At 34.9% G+C, this 23102-nt stretch overlaps 1 protein-coding gene across 1 annotated transcript in view; it reads right to left on the bottom strand.

Moving 5' to 3' along the window:
• Positions 1–23102, bottom strand: part of BMP5 (bone morphogenetic protein 5) — a 181218-nt gene that overhangs the window by 54809 nt on the left and 103307 nt on the right. The window contains exon 3 of the mRNA XM_021000507.2: positions 17927–18075. Within this exon, the coding sequence (XP_020856166.1) occupies positions 17927–18075 (149 nt within the window). The remainder of the gene's footprint in view (positions 1–17926; positions 18076–23102) is intronic.

Raw genomic sequence — 23102 nt, 5'->3', positions numbered from 1 at the left:
AATAAAATAGAGAAGGAAAATTATGGATTAATTTCACTAATGAATATTGGTGCAAAATACTGAATATTAGCAAAAGGGTACATCAATACAGTCTTTTTAAAAAATCACTATAAACTGAAGGAATTACATAGGAATGCAGGTGAATTTCAATTTTGGGGAAATTGTGGAAAATAATGGTGCTATTAATGAGGAAAAAAATGATTTTATCAATAGATGCAGAAAAAATCTGACAAAATATAACTAATTTAGGTAAAAAAATAAAAATTATAGGAATAAATAGGTATTCTCTTATATAATAAAAATTATCTACCAAAAACTAAGAATTAGCTAATCTCTCTTCTCACACTGCCACTACCTTGATGCAGACCCTCATCAGTTCACACCTAGACTACTGCAGTAGTCTCCTGGTTGTTCTGCCTGCCACAAGTCTTTCCACACTCCATTCAATCACCACTCAGCTGCCAAAGTCATCTTAAAGCACAGCTCTTTTGACCATGTCACCCTCTACTCAATAAACTTCAAATGTCTCCTTATCATCTCCAGGACCAAATGTAAAACCCTCTGTTTAACACCCCAAAACCTTCATAACCTTGCCCCTTCCTACTTTTCCTGTCTTCTTATACCTAATTCCCCACCTTACCCCAACCCTCATTGAATCATATAATACAGTGACACTAGCATTTAAACAAGATAATTCATCTCTTCACTAAGTATTTCCCCTTGCTGCAAATCAGACATGGAATATTCTCCCTCTTCATCTCTACCTCCTGGATTCCCTGGCTTCCTCCACATCCAAGCTAAAATCCCACCTTCTACAAGAAGGTTTTCCCTATCTGTCTTCTCTCCGCTGATTATTTCCAATTTATCCTGTGTATAGCTTGTTTGAACATAATTGTTTTCATGTTATCTAACCCATTAGACTGTAAGCTCTTTGAGAGTAGAGACTATATTCTGTCTCTTTGTTCTCCAATGATTAGCACAGAACCTAGCACATTATAGGTACTTAAGAAATGTTTATTGACTGAATGACTAATTGACTGCTTATAATAATAAAGCACAAGAAAACTTCCTTTAATATATCAGGAATAAAGTATGGATGTCCATTTTCAATAGTTCTAGATTTTAAATAGTTCTAGAAACTCAAGCTAAGGCAATTAGAAAAGTGAAGAAACAAGCATAGACATAAGGGAGGCAAAAATACTTTTATTTGCCAATGATAAGATCATCAAAACAATCAAAGCAATAACTTCATTATAAAATAAACTCACAAAATCATGAGTCTCAATATTAATAACAAGTCATTCAAAAAAGCAATTCAAAATAATTACAAAATGTACAAAAATATGAGAATTAACATATAATTCACACCCAGAACTCTGAATAGTACAACTACCTACCCTTTTACTGAAATAAAAGAATACTTCAATAATTGGAGAGACATTCATTGTTTACATTTGGCTTATGCCAATATAAGAAAAATGATGAGTTCTATAGAACTAATCTATTAATTTAGTGCCACACTAAAATACCAGGAGGCTACTTTTAGAACTAGAAAAAAATGATGATAATATTCATCTGGCAGAATAATGATGAAAAATTTCAAGAGAAATGATGAAGATGATTAAAAATGGAAGAGTAACAAAAGAATTAGCATTATCAAATCTAAAACTATAAAAACTTTAATGATCACAATTGTTTGGGGTTGGATTAAAAATTTAAGTTGACAATGATATAGGCTAGACAATAAAACCCAAGAGAATGGGAAAGAGTATAACTTAAGGTATAATAAATCCAAGCATACAAAGGATATTACACAATAGGTCAGTATTCAAAGGGAAAGAACAGGCAACTTTAAAAAAAAAAAGCAAATTATCAACTACTATATTTAAAACATTCTAAATGACCACTAATAAAAAAAAGGGTACATTAAAAGTGGTCTTAAGTTTTTTCCTCATACAAATCAGATAAGAAAAGTAGCCAAAACAAACTATTTAATAATAATAAAATAATATATAGGTAGATAAATGAATAAACTAATAAACAATTGATAGATAAATAGATAATTGGATAGCTTGATTAATTGGTGATGGAGGGGCATATGAAGAGAGGAAAATTGATGTTTATGAAGCTGTGGATTGGTCCAATGATTCAGAAAAACAATTTAGAACTCTGCTCAAAAAAAACCTAAACTTTTGATCAATGATACTGCTACTTGGCATATATCCAAAGAGGATAAAGTTCCCTGATGTCATCTCTCTCTCATACACACACACACACACAACACACACACACACATATATTTTATATATATATATATGTATGTACACATATATATTTATATGTATATGCATATTATATATTACACAGATACACACATACACATAGAATTTAGGTGGTAATATAAAACTGAAAATACAATATTTATAGTTTTATTTATAATTCTTTTCCACAAGGAAATGTGTGCAACAGGGAATCATTACACAAAATACCATATGTGGACTGTCAGAACAAAATAAAGCAAGCCTATTCCCTCTCTCATTCTGAGCAACATAGCATAACACCACTTAGCTTTTTTGTTGCCATGTCACAGTGTTAAGGCATATTGAACATGCAATCCACTAAAACCTCCAGATCAATTTTTCTCCATGAAATGCTGGATAGTCTTATGTTTCTCACATTATATTTATCAAGTTTTTTTAATCACTAATTTTAACCCCAAATACAAGATATTATATTTATCAGGATTAAATGCTTCCACAATGTAATAGCCTGTCAAGATTTTTATATAGTTATCATTTCATTTCCAGGTTTTATATATCATCTATAAATTTTATATATAATACATATACATACATGCATATATAATCTATAAATTATATGTATACATATATGTGTGTATGTATATATATACATATGTGTGTATATGTATATATATACATACCATATATATCTTCATTCAAGTGCTTGATAAAAATATTCAACAGAACAAAAAAAGAACATTGGGGAATTCCACTATACCTCCTTGTAGATCACTGTCAACCCCCTAACCAATATACTTTATCAGGTCTTTGAAATACTTCCAAATCCAACTAGCTATATTATCATTTACATTCTTCTGTTCTACCAGTCTAGTAACTGTTAAGAATGGTAATAACTCTCCTCTGGAATAACCTGCTCTTAATAAATCTCTAAGAGTTTTGAAGGTTCACCCATCTTCTTTATACATGCTTGGAAGTAATCTCTTTAATTATGTATTCTATAATTTGTGAAGAACAGAAGAAAAGATACATAGTTCATAGTTTGAAAAACCTACTTCTTCCTATTTTGAAAATTGAGACTACAATTGTCTGTCTTCAGTCTTGCACTGCTTCTCCTCGCCTCCACAGTTTTTATGTTTACTATCACCAATAAACTCCAAAACTGTATCCATCAGTTTCGTCTGTGCCCTAGGATGTAGTTCATCTGTGTGTTGTGACTCAAACTCATTAAAGCTTGATAAACTATTGCCGCCTCTTTGCTTTCCTTGGTTTTCATATCCCTGCTCACACTCTTTTTTCTATTCTGACTAAAAATTGTTCTCTCTGACAGAAAAGATAAAAGCCAAATAATAGCGAAATACTTCTTCCTCCTTGTCACCTGTTATCATTATTCCATTTATCCTGAACAATGCCCCTATCCCTTCTTTGATTTTCTTCTTCCTACCAACATTGTTCTCTACCCCCACACACACACTGTTCATAGTTATCATCCACTGTAACTCATTCTAGGCTATTGAATAGTTAATATAATATTACTAATATTATATTTCTCCTTTCACATCTTTTCATTTTTTTTGTTTTCATTTTCAAGGTATATTCTTTAAATTTTTAAATTTTTCATTGAGTTCTCAATGCACCTACTTTAACTACTTTCCCCTTTTTCTTCCTCATCAGAACAATTTATCATCAGAATTTTTCTTCAATTCAACAATCCCATCCCTCTGAGCATCTCATCCTTTTTGGGATCTATCAATTTCCCTCTACAGTTTTAGATAAAAGCTCTCTACTATGCTTCCTCCTCTTTCTGCATTTTCTCATATACAGATCACTCTGACAATGTTACCCCATCTGCCCATGGAGTAAGGGTAAATATAATGTGAATATTTTCAATGTGTAAGAGTCATGTTAAGAATTTAATTTTAATGAATATGCAATTAAATCAATCATGTGTACATTATGTATCCACATATACACATGTATAGATTTTGTAGATACACACATACATGATTTTAGATAGAATCTATCTCCTTACACGTATCTATGTATCTGTTTTTCTGAGCACATATGCAGGCATATATGTATATATGTGGGCATGTATATGCTCATCTATCTGTCTCTCTATTTATCTATCCATGCATTTATCATAGAGAGGAAATTCATAAGAAATGTGATTTGCACAGACTCCTAGATGCTGAAACTCTTTTATGTTCTTTTTTTTGAAACCAAGGTTTACCACTATAAATTTAGCTGAAAGCAATCATTTGGCTTTATAAACAAAATATTTAATCATTTTTGAAAACAAAGTTTTATGTATGTACAGAAAGATTCAACGTAGATAATCTAAAAGACGATCTCTAAACCACAAAATGTTGAAAAGATTCACTGAAAAATGGGAGAAATGCAGCTTTGGGAACTTAGATAAATAATAATGAGAAACTGCAGTCAAAACAAAGGGGAAAAAAATATCACCTTTGATCTCTGAATTTCTTCTGCTACTTATTAACACCATGTCAACTGATGTTCAGATTAACCAGCATCGTAGATCATCTGACCCCTGACATAGATTAAATAGTCATCTGAGAAGACCAGAGTTTAATTTTGAGATTTTTCCCTAAGTTAAAATAGTGTTCTAAGTAATACTCAGGATAATTTTGCAACTGGCTTCACCAGCTGCTTCCTTTTTAATTTTTTTTTAAATTAGGCATAATTTTCAATACTCAGTAAATCTAGGTGGTTACTAAATTGACCATTTTCGAATTCCAGAATTACATGTGAGTTTTTGGAAGAGACATTTAAAATTTGAGGAAGAAAATGTTGTCATCTAAAAAGCTCATGATCTGACATAGAAGATTGAATCCCATTTTCACTGGGAATTAGGAAATAAGATTTAGTTTGAAAGGATAATACTTAATGAATTTCTTAGCTCAGCCTTATTATTTTGTACCTGGAGTCTTGGTCAAACCATACTGAGTTCCTTATCTATAGTCTTTACCTTTGCCACATGCCCTGTTTTTCTACCTACATGTCTGTTTCTTAGCCCCTTACACTGCTTAAAGCATTGGGAACACACCCTTTTAATGTTAGAATCATAGAAAGTGGTGATCACTGAAAGAACACAGTGAAGGAGATGAGATGTGTTGCTAACTATCTCCTTCATTCAGAATATAAAGGATTCCATCATCTTAGGGAAGTCCTGGGCCATTATCTATAGAACATAGAGGTTAAGTCACTTATCCAAGGTGACAATGTTTGCAAGTACCAGAGGCGAGATTTGAATACAGCTCTTTCTACCTGATAAGCCCAAGCATTTGTCCACTTAGAAAAGCTTCCTCTAACACTTGGCTATATGAACAATATCTGTTTAAAAAATAAAAAATAAAAACTCCCTGCCATCAACAATTTGGAATAAGAATGTTATGGCAAGATGCAACTTCCACTTCCCTGAAATAGAAACAATGGCTTCCAGGATGTCTCCAAATTAACTAAAGAGGTATCACAACAGTTTTAAAAGTGGGTTTAATTTACGTGTGTGTGTGTGTGTGCGCACACACACACACAAGTGAGTCTGAGAAAGAATATAGGGTGGTAGTCTTGAAAAAGAGTAGAATTTGCAGTTGACAGACCTTGCTTTGAGTGATCATTAAGTACAACATACTTTTTAATCTTTTTAGACATCAACTTTGTTATTCATAAAATGAAGAAGTTGGACAAGATGACCTTCCTTCCTACTCTAAATACTACAAATTATAAATATGTGTGTGTGTGTGTGTGTGTGACAGAGTGAGAGAGAAAGAAAGAGAGAGACAGACAGACAGAGATAGAGAAAGAGAGAGAAGTAATCACAGGATCATGAATTTAGAACTAGGTGGGACCTTAGAGGCCATTGGGTTCAGCACCCTCATTTGCCAGATGAAGAAACCTTGGCACAGAGAGGTAAAATTGCTTGATACAAAGTCACATGCCTAGAAAGTGTCAGAGATGGGATTTGAACCCAACTCTTACTGTCTCCAAGTCCAGCACCCTATCCATGATATCATCCTACTGTTGTATTATTAATTCATCACCTTAATTCCTCAGTTGACTCACATACTTTTTGGGACACAAGGGAAAGTGGTTCAGCAATTATGATTGTAAAACTACTCAGTAATATGTATATGTAAATAACAGTACATAGTCAGGGGCAAAAGAAGACATTTATATTATGATTAAAAGGAATATGGACAAGTGAGTAACCAAAGTCATGGTTATTAAGGTAATTTCAGAAGAAAGACTCATCAAGTTTTTTTATTTGGCACAAAGCTGTGCTTTCCCCATCCCATGTCTTAGTTCACACTGTCCCCTTTTCCTACTGTAGAATGCTCTCACCTACTCTTCCTTGCCTATTGGCATCTTAGCATCTTTTCAAGATCCAGCTCAAATGCCACTCCCTCTAGGAAGCTTTCTTTGATCCATTTACACTGAGACACCATTTCTCAGACATCAAAGGGCACTCTGAACCAGCTTTTCACACTCATCCTTTCCTGTTTTTGTATTGTAGTCCTTTGAATGTGTATGCAATGCCCAGTACTAGATCACAACCTTCTTATGAACAAGGGCTATGATCCTTGCATTGAGGGAGAAGCCTAACCTGATGTTTTGCATGTAGTAAGTGCTTACTAACATAGTGCTTAAAGTTGGAAAAGTTCTGCATACGATATCTCATTTATCCTCACAGCAGGCCTGGGAAGTAGGTGCTATTATTAGCTTCATTTTACCAAAAAGGAAACTGAGGCTGAGAGGGTAAGAGACTTGCCCAGAATCATATAGGTAGAAAGAGTATGCAATGGGATTTGAACTCAAGTCTTCCTGACTCCAAGTACAGCACTCTTACTCACTGTATCAACTAGCTGCCTCTACTTGTTGAGTTAATTTAATGAGAAAAATATTTCATGAGATAATAGATTAAAACCTGAAAGGAACCTTATTGGCCAGTTAGTCCAAGAAACTTCTTTTTCCTTTGTTCTTTTAACTGAGGAGGAAACTAACACAGAGAGGTTGACTTGCCCTAGACTACATAAATAGTTAAGTAGCAGAGTCAAGACTTTAAGTTTGGCAGGTGGCATACAGACAGGGAAGTGTTCTGAAATCAGGAAGACCAGAGTTCAAATCTGTACCAAGAAAAATATTAGCTGGATAACAAAGGGTAAATCACTTAATCTCTGTCTCTTTCATTTTCCTCTTCTGTAAAGTGGAGATAATATTGGCACATACTCCCTCAAAGTTGTTTAGGACAAAAAGAGAAAATACCAAGTGTCCCAAAAGGCTTAGTGCAATTTTCAGCTCTTAAGGCTTAAAATTGCACTGACAAGTTTAAGGAAACCCAGTATTTTTAAAAAATTTTAAAATTTTATTTTAGTATTTTATTTGCAAACCTTAAAAAGCTATGTAACTGTTGGCTATTATTATTGTTAGCTATTATAAATCTTACTCTGGCACTTTCTCCAGATGAATCAAAATCAGAAGGGACCTTAAAGATTATCTTTTCTAGTTCTTTCATTTTTAAATGAAGAAATGAAGAGTCAAAGAGGACAAGTGACTTGTCCAAAGATATACAGGTAGAAAAGAGCTGAGGTAGAATTCAAGCCCAAGCCCTTTCATCCCATAGCCCACTCTTTTTCCACTATATCACAACTAAATCTACTATGAATTTTCCCCAAAATAAAGTACAGATTCTCTTTTCTCCACCATGACAATGGCTTTTCATTTTAATGACCTTTCAAATGAAATAATGAACCTGAAACACCTTGAAATCTTTACAGCACTAAATAATTATCAATTACACTATTATTGCTACTACTGCCACCACTGCCACTATTACTTTGCTTTGAAAGAAGAGACCCGCCTGAAGGCTGTTGGGTGGCCTAGTGAATAGAGCAGTGGGCCTGGAGTCATGGAGATCTGAGTTTAAATTCAGCCTTAGATATTTATTAGCTATGTGATTCTAAACAAATAACTTAATTTCTCTCTGCCTCAGTTTCCTCACCACTGCAATGGGGATAATAATAACACCTACTTCCCAGGGTTGTTGTAAGAATCAAATGAAATAATGTTGGTAAAGCACTTAGCACAGTGCCTGGCACACGGTGGGCACTTAATAAATGTTTCTTTCCTAAATGAGGAAAGGCCTCATGGAAAATTAATGTTTAATTGATTCATCATTTATAAAAAAAAAATCATTTACATACTCCAGAAAAATAGAATAGAGAATACTTGTTGAAATGATGGCAGGTTCCAAATGTACCCCAAATACCCTCATTCTGTCTCATTCACAACAGATGTAAGAGTCAGGAGCTGCTGATTCATTTGGGTTATAATTTGAGAATGAGCTAACAGCCATAATCTTGGACTGGTTTTTCCTGCTGGTTTTCAAGTTCACCTGTGATGTCCTTCCAATCAAAGCATAAGAGCTCGTCAATTTCCCTGTCCACTTGGGGGAAATTTCTTGTCTCTACTGGGAATTTTGTGGGTTTTGTTATGTGAACAGCACAACATAAATCAAGAAGATAACTTTTGGTTCCCAAGACACAGGGATTATCTTCTGCAGACAATCAGGGTGTCTTTAACACCCGGTTACATAAGCATTATAGCATTTCCATTATTCAGCTCACAGGAAAGCTCTAGTAGCTTAACTCATATTTAGAATTCCTTGGTTCCAAAGGGGCTACATTTATCTCATCTCGACTTATTTTTATTTGACTCTTACAGCAAAAATAAAAAAGTAACATTCCCTAGGCCTGTACAATGGATCCTTAGAGGTAATTTAGTCCAACTCCTTCATTTTACAAATGACAAAACTGAGGCCCACAGAGGGAAAAATGATCTGTCCAAGCCCACACAAGGATTAAATAGCAAAGCTGAGATTCAAACCTAGTCCTTCTGGTTCCAAACCCAGCATTCTTTCCAAAATAACAAGCTTTAATCATATTTTAAAGCACTTTACAAACCTTAAAATTTTAACACTTATTGCTATTTTGTTTATTACAACTAATGGCCCAGCTGTATACTCTCGATTTTCTTTACTGTCAATTTGTCAGAATCAAAAAGTTGTTGAAGATTTGACAAGTCCAGATTCACTGGTAATGTGAGACAGAGGCACAAGCATATTTAAAAAGTCCTCTGGTGGTCAGGATTGTCCAGAATACTGTCAACAGGATGATTCTGTCGTTAAACAAACCTGTTGATCACTGTGGGATATCTTTTCAGTGGACACAAAACATCAAGATTCTATGTTCAAGAGGTTCTCTCCAGCAGTATACCACCCCATTTGTAGCTGCAAGAAATCTCCCAATACAGATAAACTTCTATTAAGTATTTAGTACCATGCACTGTCTCTCCTTCAAAAATTATATATATATATATATATATATATATATTTTTTATTTTTAGGCAATTGAGGTTAAGTGACTTGCCCAGGGTCACACAGCTAGTAAATGTCAAGTGTTTGGTCTGAGGCCGGATTTGAAGTTAGGTTCTCCTGACTGTATCCACTGTGCCACCTAGCTGTCCCCTAATTATAATTTTCTCTAAGCTAGACTATGAAGTATTCCTTGAACTCACAATTCCATTTACTGCCTCTGTGCATTCCCTTATGCTATTCCCTTATGGATAGAACATACTACTAGGTAGTTTAGTGGATAGAGCACCAGGAGTCAGACAGACTTGAGTTCAAATCCAGCCTCAGACATTTATTAGCTGTGTGACCCTGGGCAAGTCACTTAACCCTGTTTGACCCAGTCTTCTCATTCGTAAAATGAGCTGGAGAAGGAAATGGAAAACCACTCTAGTATCTTCACCAAGAAAATCTCAAATGAGGTCATGAAGAGTGGGATATGATTGAAGCAACCGAACAAGTCTCTGCCTCCCCATATTCTTCAAGCCTTAGCAGCAATGCCACCTTCTTTAGAGAAACTTCCTCTGGACCCTACCACTCATTTGCTAATCTTCTATCCTTGGAATTGCCTTGTATGATGTTTACCTGAGCGCATGTTACATACCTCCAATAAAATGTAAACTCCAGTGTGGCAGGGGCTGTTTTGTTTTTATCTTTTATCCATGTAACCTTATACAGAGCAAGTACTTAATAAACATTCAAGGGTCATAGATTTAGAGCTACTCTATAAGGGACTTTATAAGCCATCTAGTGTAACCCCATCATTTTACAGATAGGGAAACTATAATGTGGTAAGGTTAAGTGATTTGCCCAGGGTTGCACAGTCTGCAGGTGTCTGAGGCAAGATATGACTGGGGTCAAATCTAGCACACCGTCCACTACACCATGTCTCTGTTTTTTGAATAAAAGGGAATTGACCACATTGATACCATATTCATTACTGTCTATCTAGTGTATTGTACTATGAATTGTAAAAATGAAAACCAGAACTGAAACACACACACACACACACACACACACACACACACACACACACGCATGCCCGCACACACACACACCCTTTATTGGTGTTTTCACCCAAGGTCTAATTACATAAAGCAGTGTGATATAGTGGAAAGGGCATTTGCTCTAGAAGCAAAGGATGGAGTCTATACCCTACTTCTAACATTTACTATTCATGGGACCTTGGGCAAATCATTTCACTTCTCCAGGCTTCAGTTCCCTTATCTGTACAATGAAAGGGTTGGACATGATGGCCTCTAAGATCCCTTCCAGGTCCAGAACCAAAAATCTAAATAGATTAGGATTGCTCTATGATCATTCAACCCAGTATTCTTTCTACAAGAGTAGTCCCATAAGTGAAAGCACCCAACGTAGTATTGGTTTTCTATTTGACTTCTATAGCAAAAAACTTTGAAGACATGATGCAAACATGGGTCAATAAGCCACGAATTAAATCTATTTATATTTCCTGCACCATATGTCAGATGAAGGCCCCCACAAGTTTTCTATTTACCATTTAAATAGTTTCCTTACATTGTTTTATTTGAACTAAGGGCTGTCTCCCCAGCACCTAACAGAATGCCTTATACATAGTAGGTATTTCATGAATGTTTATTGAATTTAATTAAATTCTAGTATTCCAGATTAAATTGACAAGTTCCTATTCATGCCAGATATGATTTGATCAATCCTTGCTGATTTTACACATATTGATCATAATGTCTCAGTCTTCTTCTTTCCTAAGACAACTAAAAATGGTGCTCTAGTCTACTAATTTAAATTGAATACCAAACATTAGTTTGGATTCCAAATCAGCAGCAAAGGAAACAAATTCTGTAAACAGTCATCTTTACTTTTAAACATCAGTAAGATCTAGAGGGATAAACTCCATTTAATTCAATGCTTTAAAAACTCCTGAATGTGTTTTTCTTGGCTATGGGAAAACATGCTATATTAAGAGGAAAACTCATTCAGACTTTTGAGGATTGTCTTTTGAACTGAATTTGTGCCTTGACTGGATCTTGGTTAGTCAGTGTTGGAAAAAATATATCACTTCCTGGTTCAAAGAAAAATGGCTTTTAGAGACTTATAAAAAGACTCGTAATGTTTCTTGGACATCAAACAATGCACTGACAAAACAACATTTTGATGACTTGAATACAAATGAATCAGAAACATACGGATTGAATTTTCCTTGACGTATACGCGGGTTTGAACAGAAAGGAAGAAAAAAATCATTGGCAAAATTCAGAATGAGTTTTGCCAAACCCAAAATGTCTGAAAATACAGTTTTTAAAGACATTTTGATGATCCCCAAATACCACTTTGTTCTTCCATCTCTAATTTATACTATAAAGCCAAGTTTGAAAAACAGCAATAGCTTGTTTGGTTGATTCTAAAACTATATAAAGCATCAAACAATAGCAAATTATTGTATCTGAAAAAAAACCTGGTCTTAAAATAAAAGATGTATTGAAATGCAGGCTATGTCACTGTCTCATCCAAATATATGTATAAGAATGTATACGGGGAGAGTATTACGTTATTTTCAATTAAAACATTAATAAGAATAAGAACCTATCAACTACAATTAATACAATGTTCCAAACTAGGTAATTGACAACTATTCCAAATTACCCACCCAAAAAATAAATCCAAATCATTGAAGACATTGAAATATTCCCTTACAATAATATTTTTTCATGGAAAAAGAATAATCCACCTATCTTGTCATGCATATTAAAATAATTTCATTTGTTAACTTGAAATAAAACTTTTATCATTAAAAACCTTCCAGGATTTTAGGAACTAATTTTTTCAGGAGTGAAAACAACCTTACTTTTTGATCTTTTACCTTTGAAAAGCTAAAAAGGAGTTTTGCTTTTTTTGTTCACTTTAGTAAGCAAAACATATGGAAAATGGCAAATTATTGATATAACATGAAAAACAAGTCAGAAGAGAATAGCCTCGAGTGAACTCTGCCAAATCTTCTCCCATTCAGTTGTCAAATCTGTAGCAATAGTATTTCAAAAGCTAACATTTTCTCCAAATCTCTGAGGAATTATAATGCTACTTTTATTTTCAACAGCCTTTCAACTTCCAAAATATTGATTTTTCAAATATATATCCAGGTTTCTCAGCTGTTTTCCTCAATAGGAGTGGGATAGACTAGGTTTAATCCATTTCACTGATTCTCTCATGAACCATGTTTGACACCATCTCTGTCTAGAATGCACTCACACTTACTTCTGCATCTTAGAATCCCTTATTTCCTTCAAAACTTTACTCAAGTATATGACACACCTATCATATATCAATTGCATAGGACTTTACTTCATGGGACACCTTTCTTCCTTTTTGTTCTCTTGTGGTATAACAAGCAGCCAAAGAAAGTAGTTTTATAATCCATCCTCTGGATCATACATTTATAAAAAAAAAAAACCTTTCCTTATCCTTACAGCTGTTAGCATCTTCTCCCATAAATTAATTTTTGTGTGTATGTAAATGTATGTACATATATATTATTGGAGATACATATATTTTACTTCTATATGTATATATGGTATCCCTTAATAGAATGAAAGCTCCTTGAGGACAGGGACTCATTTTACATTTTTCCTTGTACTCCTGGTACCTAATCTGGTGCATGAAACATTTTAAGTACTTATTTAATGCTTTTTGATTGATTGGTTGATGGATTGATAGCTATCATGACGTGGTTTGCTCTCAGCTCTCCCAGATTAAAATAAAATTGCTTCACTGATCACAGGACGTGGGGCTAAGAGGAATTTTACATGATATCTAGTCACAAAGTGTTAGAGCTGAAATGGACCTTTGAGACAATGCAGTTCAAATACTTTATTTTACAGATAGGAAAAATGAAGCACAAGGTAAAATAACCTGCCCATAGCTGGCCAGCTAATTAGTGACAGAGTTAAAGATTGAACACAGATGTCTAGAATCCCCTTACAGTATCTTTACAACCTTCTTATTTCACAGATGAGAGAACTGAGGACCAGGGAAGTTAATTCCAAATCCCACATGTAGTAAGTGGCAAAAAAAGTATGAAAACGCATATTCTTTTAATACAAATACAATATTTTTTCTACATTATCACTCTTGCCTTAGATCTACATACCGACAATTTCTGAAATTATTGCTAGGTGTTCAGTTATAGCTAGCATCAGTCAGTGTCTAAATTGAAGAGTCATTCTGACAATTAACATTCATCAAGGCTAATCAATGTAGTATCATAGTTGGATCTCATAAAAGCAACATGCATAGTTCTTCTGTGATATGCTCTACCACAAGAATAAACTACAGCTTAATTTGTTATTGCATTCATTTCACACAAATGTGAGTTATACAAAAGTGATAATTACTAATGGCCACCTATTCTTCCCTAAGATGGGTAGTAATTTTCATACACCCGTAGAGTTGAAAGATTCCTTAAAGGTCATCTACTCCAATATTCTCATTTCACAAATGAGATCTTAATTTATTCTACAACTAGATGGCATGATATATGTGTGAGAGGGGGAAGGGGTTGAAGAGTGGTGACAGGTGAGTATGAGTATGAATTTTTGGTTGTCAAGGGAAGTCCCATTTTAGTATATATTTTTCTTTGTGGTAGGGAACTCCACTCATATGGAGTGTCAACCCATCTAAAATGTAATTGTTGAGAGTGGCTAGATGTTAGAAGTTAAGCAACTTGTCCATGATTCTATGTTATGTCTAAGGAACTAGGAATTACAAACAGGAAAATTTTGGCTTCATGTAAAGAAAACTCTGCCCTGGCTGTAGAAGAGAATTTTATTTATATATGGGTTGGACTAAATGATGCCCAAGGTCTCTTTTTGCCCACTCTGGGATTTCTACTTCTCACCTAAGCCTTTCTGCCTCTAAGGCTGCTCTGTATCAGTTCTTCCTTCTATTTCTCTAAATTTGGATATAGTAAAGACCAAAATGATAAATCCCTAGGATACTTCAGTTTCTGACAAACTACAAACAAACAAAATTGCTGTACAGGGATCTAAAGGGCCTCAGATTAAATCTGACTCTGCAACTTGCTGTCTGTGTGACTTTGGGCAATTCACATATTTGTGGCCCATGGTTTCTTCATCTGCAAAACGAGGCTATTGAACTAGATAGCCTCTGAAATTCTTTCCAGCTTTAAAGCTTATGAGTTCCTTCAGTACAGGGATTGTCTTTTACCCTTCTTTGTATTCCCTGTGTTTAGGACAGTTCCTGGTAAAATAAGTGCTGGTAAATGCTTATTGATCGACTAAATATGTAATTCTATCAACAATAAAGTCATCCTCATCCCATTTCAAAGAAAGAAGAATATATGAACAGAACAAAATTAAATGAAAGGTTTTAGTTACTCCTATATAAAATTGCTGACAGGGATACTCCAGGAAGAATGATTAACCAACCCATCTTCATTGGTATAGGGCCTTCACTTTTCTTCCTTTTGATTCTATTGCAGCATAGCAAACAAGCAGCAAGGGCAAATTGCTTTAGAATTCATCCTCAGGAGCTCTAGGGTGACACTTTTGGAACAGTTTCACTAGGATACTTCACTAAAAGTAGCTGAAACTCAGGTCATTTTAGAGCAATGACAGTACTACAATGAAGCAAGCAGCATCAATAATGGATTTACTGCCAGTGAATTCGACAGTATTGTTATACATGTTCATACAGATTAGGTCATATGTAATACTCTTGAGTTTTACATATACTAAAACTGAAGGCCACTAGAGTAAGTCATTTGCCCAAGGTCACATTTAATTTGGTGGCACTACTTTAACTGAATTGAATTGAATTGAAGATCTTCATTAAGTTTATTTCAATGTAAAAGTAGTCACCAGCCTCCATGGTGTGGGCAACATCTAAGCAAGGGATCATAATAGCAATGTCATGTGGTGTGGGGAGCAACTGAGCAGAGGATTCTAATGACCAGTGACCATGACATCAGCAATCATGAAACAAGGGATACTAACAGCCACATGACTGTTCTTTTCATTATTATGTATGAGATTGGTGGGGAAGAATAGCTAAGTAGTTGAAGTTTGATGTCTGAGATTGCAGAAGTATAAAAAGGAAAATGAGGAAAATCAAGCCTTAAAACAAACACTACCAAAAGGAAGGGCAAACAGAAACAAAACAGAAGCTATCAATAAGAGGTCTGCAAATGCAATGAGGTGCCGAAAAAGATCAAAGCAGGGAATAGCACCAGGGGAAAAAGAAAGAAACACATGAAAAATTAAAGGAAATAGATAATGGAAGAAAATCAAATGAAAAGAAAAGGCAACGTAGATGTTTAAGACTGAAAAACTGTCTCTGGGAAAGAGATAGTCTGACAATAATTCCTTGAGTATCTGGAGAAAGACTCATCCCTATTGGGGGTAGGTGGAGAGAAAAGGGAAAACAAAGGGGAAAATAGTGGTAATTTAATTTCTCTTTTCTGAATCACATCCAAGGAGAGAAACATACCACCACAATGCTGATTTCACAGTCACATTTCTGAGCGTCAACATACAGCAGTTTAAAATTCTAGGTATTCTTGAAGACTCCTATGTAAACCATTTTCATAATCCCTTGAAATACGGCTATCCCTAACAATAATCTCAAAGCCATAATTTTCAGATAGCCCATAATTCAAAACAATCTCAAATGCTTATAGGGAATGCAGCAATTCCATACATTCGGTAAAAAACTTACTGAACACTCTGCACTCACAAATGGAGTTTGAATCTTTGTGTAAAGTACTTTTTGGCAAAAGTGACCTGTCAAGTTCTGGAATAGGCAAAGCCTTTTCTGGAAATGATTTATGATAATATACAGTGTCTAAATGTTAAAACCATACACTCTACCTCACTTCATTCTGTCCCTTGCTGAATTCTTTAAGCTATTTCTACTTATAAGCTTCTGATATAGTTCTATCCTCAGGACCATGTTATGGGACAATGCTATAAAAGAAAGGGTATTATAATGAGGTCTTTTGCTTCCACTTATAAGACAGACTGGATGGGTTCCAAGACGGATCTACAATTTATATCACTCAACAGTATCATAGATCGAGAGCTGCAAGTAACTTTTGAGATAATCTAATACACTTTTGTCATTGTACAGATGAAGAAATTAGGACATACAGAGGTTAAGTGGTGTTTTGAAGATACATAGATTGCAACTAGCAAAGCTGACATTAATGCAGTCAACTAGCATTTATTATTATCTATGTGCTAAGCCCTGATTCCAAATTCAGTATTCTTTTCAGCATACCTGTACTATAGCTAGCACTTACATGTTGCTTTTGACTTACAAATTGCTTTGTGTATATTATTTTATTTCATTCTCACATTAATCTTCTAAGCAGATTTTACAGATGAGGAAACTAAGGAAAAAGATATTTTGTCTATAGTCATAGAATTAGTACATGTTGATTTTAAGAGTCAATCCCTGATTTTCCTGATTCAAGTACAACACTTTAACCTATACCATTTATAACAATAAAGCAAAATGAGAAAAAATATAACAACAACAATCACAACAAACAACCCAAAAATATGTAAACCTTCCCCAACATGCCTACCACTTTGATTGGTACTATGGAATTCACAAAGAGCTTACACGCTATTGAAAAAGACTCTAAAGAGTGCATGTTTAACATGGAGTCTTGTGAAATTAATTTTAAAAATATATATTTTAATTAAATATTTTGATAATTGTATTTCTATATTTTTTTTAATATTCTATTTATTTATTTAAAAATACGGTTCTGAGAAGGAGTCCAAAGACTTGACCAAAATGCCAAAGTGGTCCATTTCACCAAGAAAAAAAAAGTTAATAACTCTCAATGGCTTGTATTCTATTGTACTAAGCATATTTTGAGCCCAAACAAGCCCATTACGATAAGATATTTATATTTGCAATACAGTCATATGCAATCACCTTTCCTGGTTTACCAGCTGATAGTAAATTAGAAGCATGGAAAAAATAACATACAGGACTACTATCTTCTTTCAAGTTGCCTACTCTCTCACTCCCTGCCTCTCAACTGGGAAAAACCATTGAAAAGCTGCATCTTCACAGTTAAAATGAAATTCGAGTTGAGTGAGATGCATCCCAGCCTTTCTTACTGGATGGGCCCATGCTTAAGGATCTCCTGCATGCTTGCTCTAAACGTTGATGACAGGGCAAACCCAACAAGCAACATGTGGCTCTCACAGCTTACCATCCCCCATTTCTGCGCAGAGCTGCAAGCCCAGATTGTTCTGTGGGTTCATCACCCAGTGATTGCTGGTCACAGTGATATCAAAGACCAGCCAACCCACATAGAGAGCTGGGACCATTCTCGCGTCTAACAGCAACAGGTCTGCGTCCCTGATGAGAAAAAGAAGAAGGGGGAGAGGGGATTGTGGAAAGTTAAAGGTTTCCATAAAGCTCATCATTTCCTCTATTTAAGTGAAAACATTTTTTAAAGGAGCTCCTTAAAATAACACAAATTAATTAAAGGCACAAAGGGCACCATTGACTATAAGGATGAGTAATGAGATACAGAGCCTTTTAAAAAATTTTGGTTTCCACCTTAAATCCGGTCCAGATGAGTAATCTCTGAAAGTCATTACCATCTTCCTGCTCTCTTCACTGGTGAATGAGGTTTGCCTCAGTGGTCTTAGTTTATTCCTTCTTAAGCATTAGAGCCAGACTGGACCCTAGACTTCATCAAGTCCTGCCCCCTTATTTTGTAGAAGTGGAAACTGAGGCTGTGGACAATGTAACTAATCAAAGATCACACAGGGCACAAGTAACAGAGCCAGACTTGAGAGCCATGTATTTTAACTTCAAATCCAGCATTGTGTCTACTGTATCACACTGAATTAGAGGGAGAGGAAAGGTCCCTTAAATTACCTGTAACTTTTCCTGGCAATTTCATGAACAATGGAAAAGAAAGAAATGTCTTGGGATTTTTATAGTTCTTGATGGTGGTTGGGGTGTTGGTGGGGTATTTTCAATGACTAGCTAGCTTCCTAATGGGGAAGCAAAGGGAAAGCGAACTTATTAAACTCCTATTATGTGCTAGACACTGTGCTAAATGCTAAATAAATTATCTCATTTGGTAATGCATCATTTTACATTGAATGATTCATTTGGGTGATTTTTAAGGAAAAGGGATCTTCATTAGATGCAGCATGTAAAGAAAAGGAAAGCAAATAAAGAAAGCTCAGTTTTGCTCCTGACTGCATTTACATCATCCTAATGGCTCATAACTTTATAGTTTCCAAAGTACATTCTTCACAGAAACCCCGATGGGTAATGTAAAGCAAGCAATATAATCCTCATTTTACTGATGAGAATCCTGAGAATTGAAATGACTTGCCTAGGGTTACATGCAGGGGTAGGCTGGAGCCAGCTATAATTGCTAAAGTTTCTGTGTGAGCACTTATCAGAAATCATCAAATGTTACATATCAGGGCTTAATTTATTATTTTGTGGATTATTCAGGCTTAAGGAAGCAAGGATTAAAACGTTAATAAGTCAGATTAAACTTAATGTATGCACTGTGTGCAAAAGAAAATATACATTTTTTTCCAGAGAGTTGATTGTTAAACATTTATTAGCATATCCCTGGTCTCATGGATAGTAAACTGTGTTTTCAGACATTTGGGGTTTGGCATTTTGCATCTGGACTCAGGCCCTTTGTTCGTAAGTACTATATAGTTATCTTTGGCAGGCAGGTTGTTATATTTGATAAAGAGCTGATAATGTAGTCAAGAAGACATCTCTTCAAGTCCTACCTCCAACACATAATGGCTGTGTGACCCTCAACAAATCAATTTACCTCTCAGTGTTCCAAGCAAGCCTCTAAGACTGTAAATTGCAGATCAGATTCAGATCAGCATCCACAGAGGGAGTTCATCAACTGGAGTTCCCTATATGCAATCACAACAAGTCTTTTTGAATAATGGCACATTGCCTCTCAAATTTGTGGTCATGTGAGCTGTACACCATATAATATATATACCCTCCATTATACCAAAAATTCAGTATTTCATAATGGCCATATTGATGATAACTTTAGCATTATGGTAATGATAAAGGAACTGGGAAAGTGGCATCTGGAGAAAAAAGACTTAGTAACATTGTTTAAGAAGCATGTGTGTATATGTGTCTGTGTGTATAATTTTAAAGCAGTTACAAAACTACTATATGCATGCAATTCATGCATTTTTGTCCTTGCTTCTGTACACTTCAAAACATATTTTATTGTTTTTGTTTGTTTGTTTGTTTTGCATATCTATCCCTATTAACTTACTTCTCCCCATCCTTGGCAACAAATACGCACAGTCCAGCAAAACAAATCAACACATTGGCCATGTCTGAAAATTCATTCTCCATCTCCAGTCCTCAATTATGTAAAGAGGTCAGAATAGGTTCCAAGAATGAAGGAATGCATGCATGAATGAAGGAATGAATGAACAACAAAACTGTGTTTATTACATACAAAGTACAATGGTAAATACTGGTATTACAAAGAGAAGGCACATCCCACTTTCATTGAACTGATCTTCACGGGGAGACAACACATATAGGAGGTTTCATATGTAGGTCATTTAAAGTAACTATTTTGATGGTTTGATTAGAATTTTGAGATGGTTGAAAAGTTGTTTTCCTTCACAGTATTATTATTGCCATTGCCTAAATTGTTCTCCTGATTTTGCTCATTTCACTTGGCCTCCATTCTTATGTCTTCTCTTATTTCTTAGTGTCACATTCATCATTTCTTGTGGCAAATACACTCATATACCACAATTTGTTGAGCCATTCCCTAATCAATGAGCTCCTATTTTGCTTCCAGCTCTTTGCTGGAAAGTACACACACACACATACACACACACACACACACACACACACATATACATATACATATGCACATATATATATAGATAGATAGATAGATACACACACATATACATATACATAATGTATATATTAAATGGATACATAAAATGTAACCTCTTTTTTAATACAAAAGAAAATTTGAAGAGGACAATATAGCTGCTTTCAATTATTTGAAGGAAAAAGAAAAGAAAAAAGAAATTAATTTGTTATTTGGCCCAATAGGGCCAAACTAGGGCAATGAACAAAAGTTGCAAAGAGAAAAAAACAAAGTCTGACATAAGGAAAAATTTCCTCAGAATGAGTTGTCTCCAAAGTAGAACTGACTGTAGGGATTGGTTCCCCATCAATTGGGGTCTTCCAGCAATGCTGGATGAGTATTTAACAAATTTGTTAGAGGGGCCCGCTGTGACCTCCCTTAGTCACAGTATATGTGGAATATCGTGGTCCATTTCAGGAAAGCATATTAATAGCAGCAACATTGACAAGTGGGGCCTATACTGCAGAAGGATCAGACAAAGGAGACCTCCTCCTTGGAATCTGGATGACCACTTATTTGTCATAATATAGTAGGGAATCTTTTGGGGATATGATTTGTTGTATATGGTCATTAGGTTTTCTTCCAACTCTAAAATTCTGTGATTATTTGAATGGAAGTCATGATATGCAAGGACTTTGTCATGGAACTGTGAATATTTATCCTAGAGAAATGAAGACATGGGGAGGTTGTGATAAAAATCTATTCTGTGGAAGAGGAATTTTACTTTTTTTTTCTTGGCTTGGTGCTAGAGAGGAAAGGATGCTGCAAAGAGGCAAATTTTGGTTTATTTTAAGGGGAAAATAAATTAAGTCCTGATTTGTAGTATATTCCAATTGCTAGGGTGTAAATACTTACACCAAAAAATTTAACAATCAGCTCTCACAGCCAGTTTGAGTTTAATTCACTCTATTGGTTATATTCGGAATGAAGGTGACACAAAATCATAAGACATCAATAAAAATAAGATTTTCTAAAGGAACATACAAAGAAAAATATACAAAGAAAAATCTGATGAATAGTTCTATAACAGACATTAATACAGTATTTGAAATTAATCCAAAACATCTGTGACATTTTTGGTAATGCAAATTACAAGTTAGGCAAACTAGAGGCAGGTAGGTGGTACAGTAGATGGATAAAAATAAATTTTACCTCACAGGATTGTTGTGAGAATCAGATGAGATAATAAGCGTAAAGCACTTTAGAAATGTTAAAATGCTATATCAATGCTAGCTCTTGTAAAACAAATGTAATACAAACCTGAAAAAATAATGTTACCCACCAAGATAAAACACTATTATAATTCTGATCACCTTTGGTTTGTAAAGATAGTTAAGTACTCTTCCTTTCTATTTCCCTGTGTTATTATACCCTCAGATTTGTTGTAAGAACAATATTAACACACATTTACATAGCACTTCATGTCTTGCAAAGAATTTTCCTTTCCCAAACCCTGTCAATGAGGTAGCACAGCATAAATATTACTATATCTACCTCACAGAAGATGATAATGAGGGTCAGAGAGATTAAGAGATTGCTCTTGATCAAAGGCAAAGCCAGGTCTCAAACCTAAACCTCTTGAATCTTAAAGTGTGCTGCCTCTGGTTCTAATCTCAGTTTTGCCACCTACTAGCTATATTACTTTGAGAAAGTCACTTTATAAATCATGGAATCATAGATTTAGAGCAGAAAGGGGCCTGAGAATCCATTTATTCTAACCCCCTCATTATTCATTCTGTGATTAGACCCAGGGCTTGCTTACTAGTGATTTTTGTTGGTTTATTTGTTTGTCCTGTTTTGACTTTTACCAACTTCTGAAACCAAGGATTTATTATGAGGAAACTGAGGCCAAAAGAGATTAAATGACTTCTCGAAGGTCAGATGGCTATTAATTGGGGAAAAGTACAAATCAGAGTCAGATTCTCTGAATCCAAATACATCAGTCTTTCCATAACACCATGCAATCTTCCTTTGTTCATCTCTTCCAACCTTTTCCTCATCTGCTGGACTTGAAGGAGTTGGATTTGCTGATGTGCAAGTTCTCTTCTACTTCTAAATACTATGATTATATGATACTATGGACCATGGTTACCCATGGTGAGTCATAACAACTTTGCTTTTCACTAATGACCCTTACCACCCATGAAAAGAGAAGAAATGTCTTCTCTGCTTTGCTTGCAATGAACAGTCTGTAGTAAAGTGAAGTATTCCACACAGATGACAGAATATGGCTCAGGAGAATAGACATAACAGTAATAATGCTGTTCCCTGCTCTCACATAGCACCTTTCATAACGGTGCCTCAATAAAGGGAAACTTCTCTTTTTCCATCCTGCATGTGGTTGGATGTGGTTTCTTTGAAAGGATAATATTACACCACAGAAAGAATAGTGCTGATGTAATTGTGAGTGGTAGAATATCATAACTATTCCCCATATAGAGTACAAAATGAACTTATTAAATTTGTCCTC

Source organism: Phascolarctos cinereus, unplaced genomic scaffold, assembly GCF_003287225.1.
Source record: "Phascolarctos cinereus isolate Bilbo 61053 unplaced genomic scaffold, phaCin_HiC Scaffold_5;HRSCAF=322, whole genome shotgun sequence".
NCBI lineage: Eukaryota > Metazoa > Chordata > Mammalia > Diprotodontia > Phascolarctidae > Phascolarctos > Phascolarctos cinereus.
The sequence above is the reverse complement of the archived record's forward strand: the minus strand, read 5'-3'. Positions and strand labels throughout refer to the sequence as shown.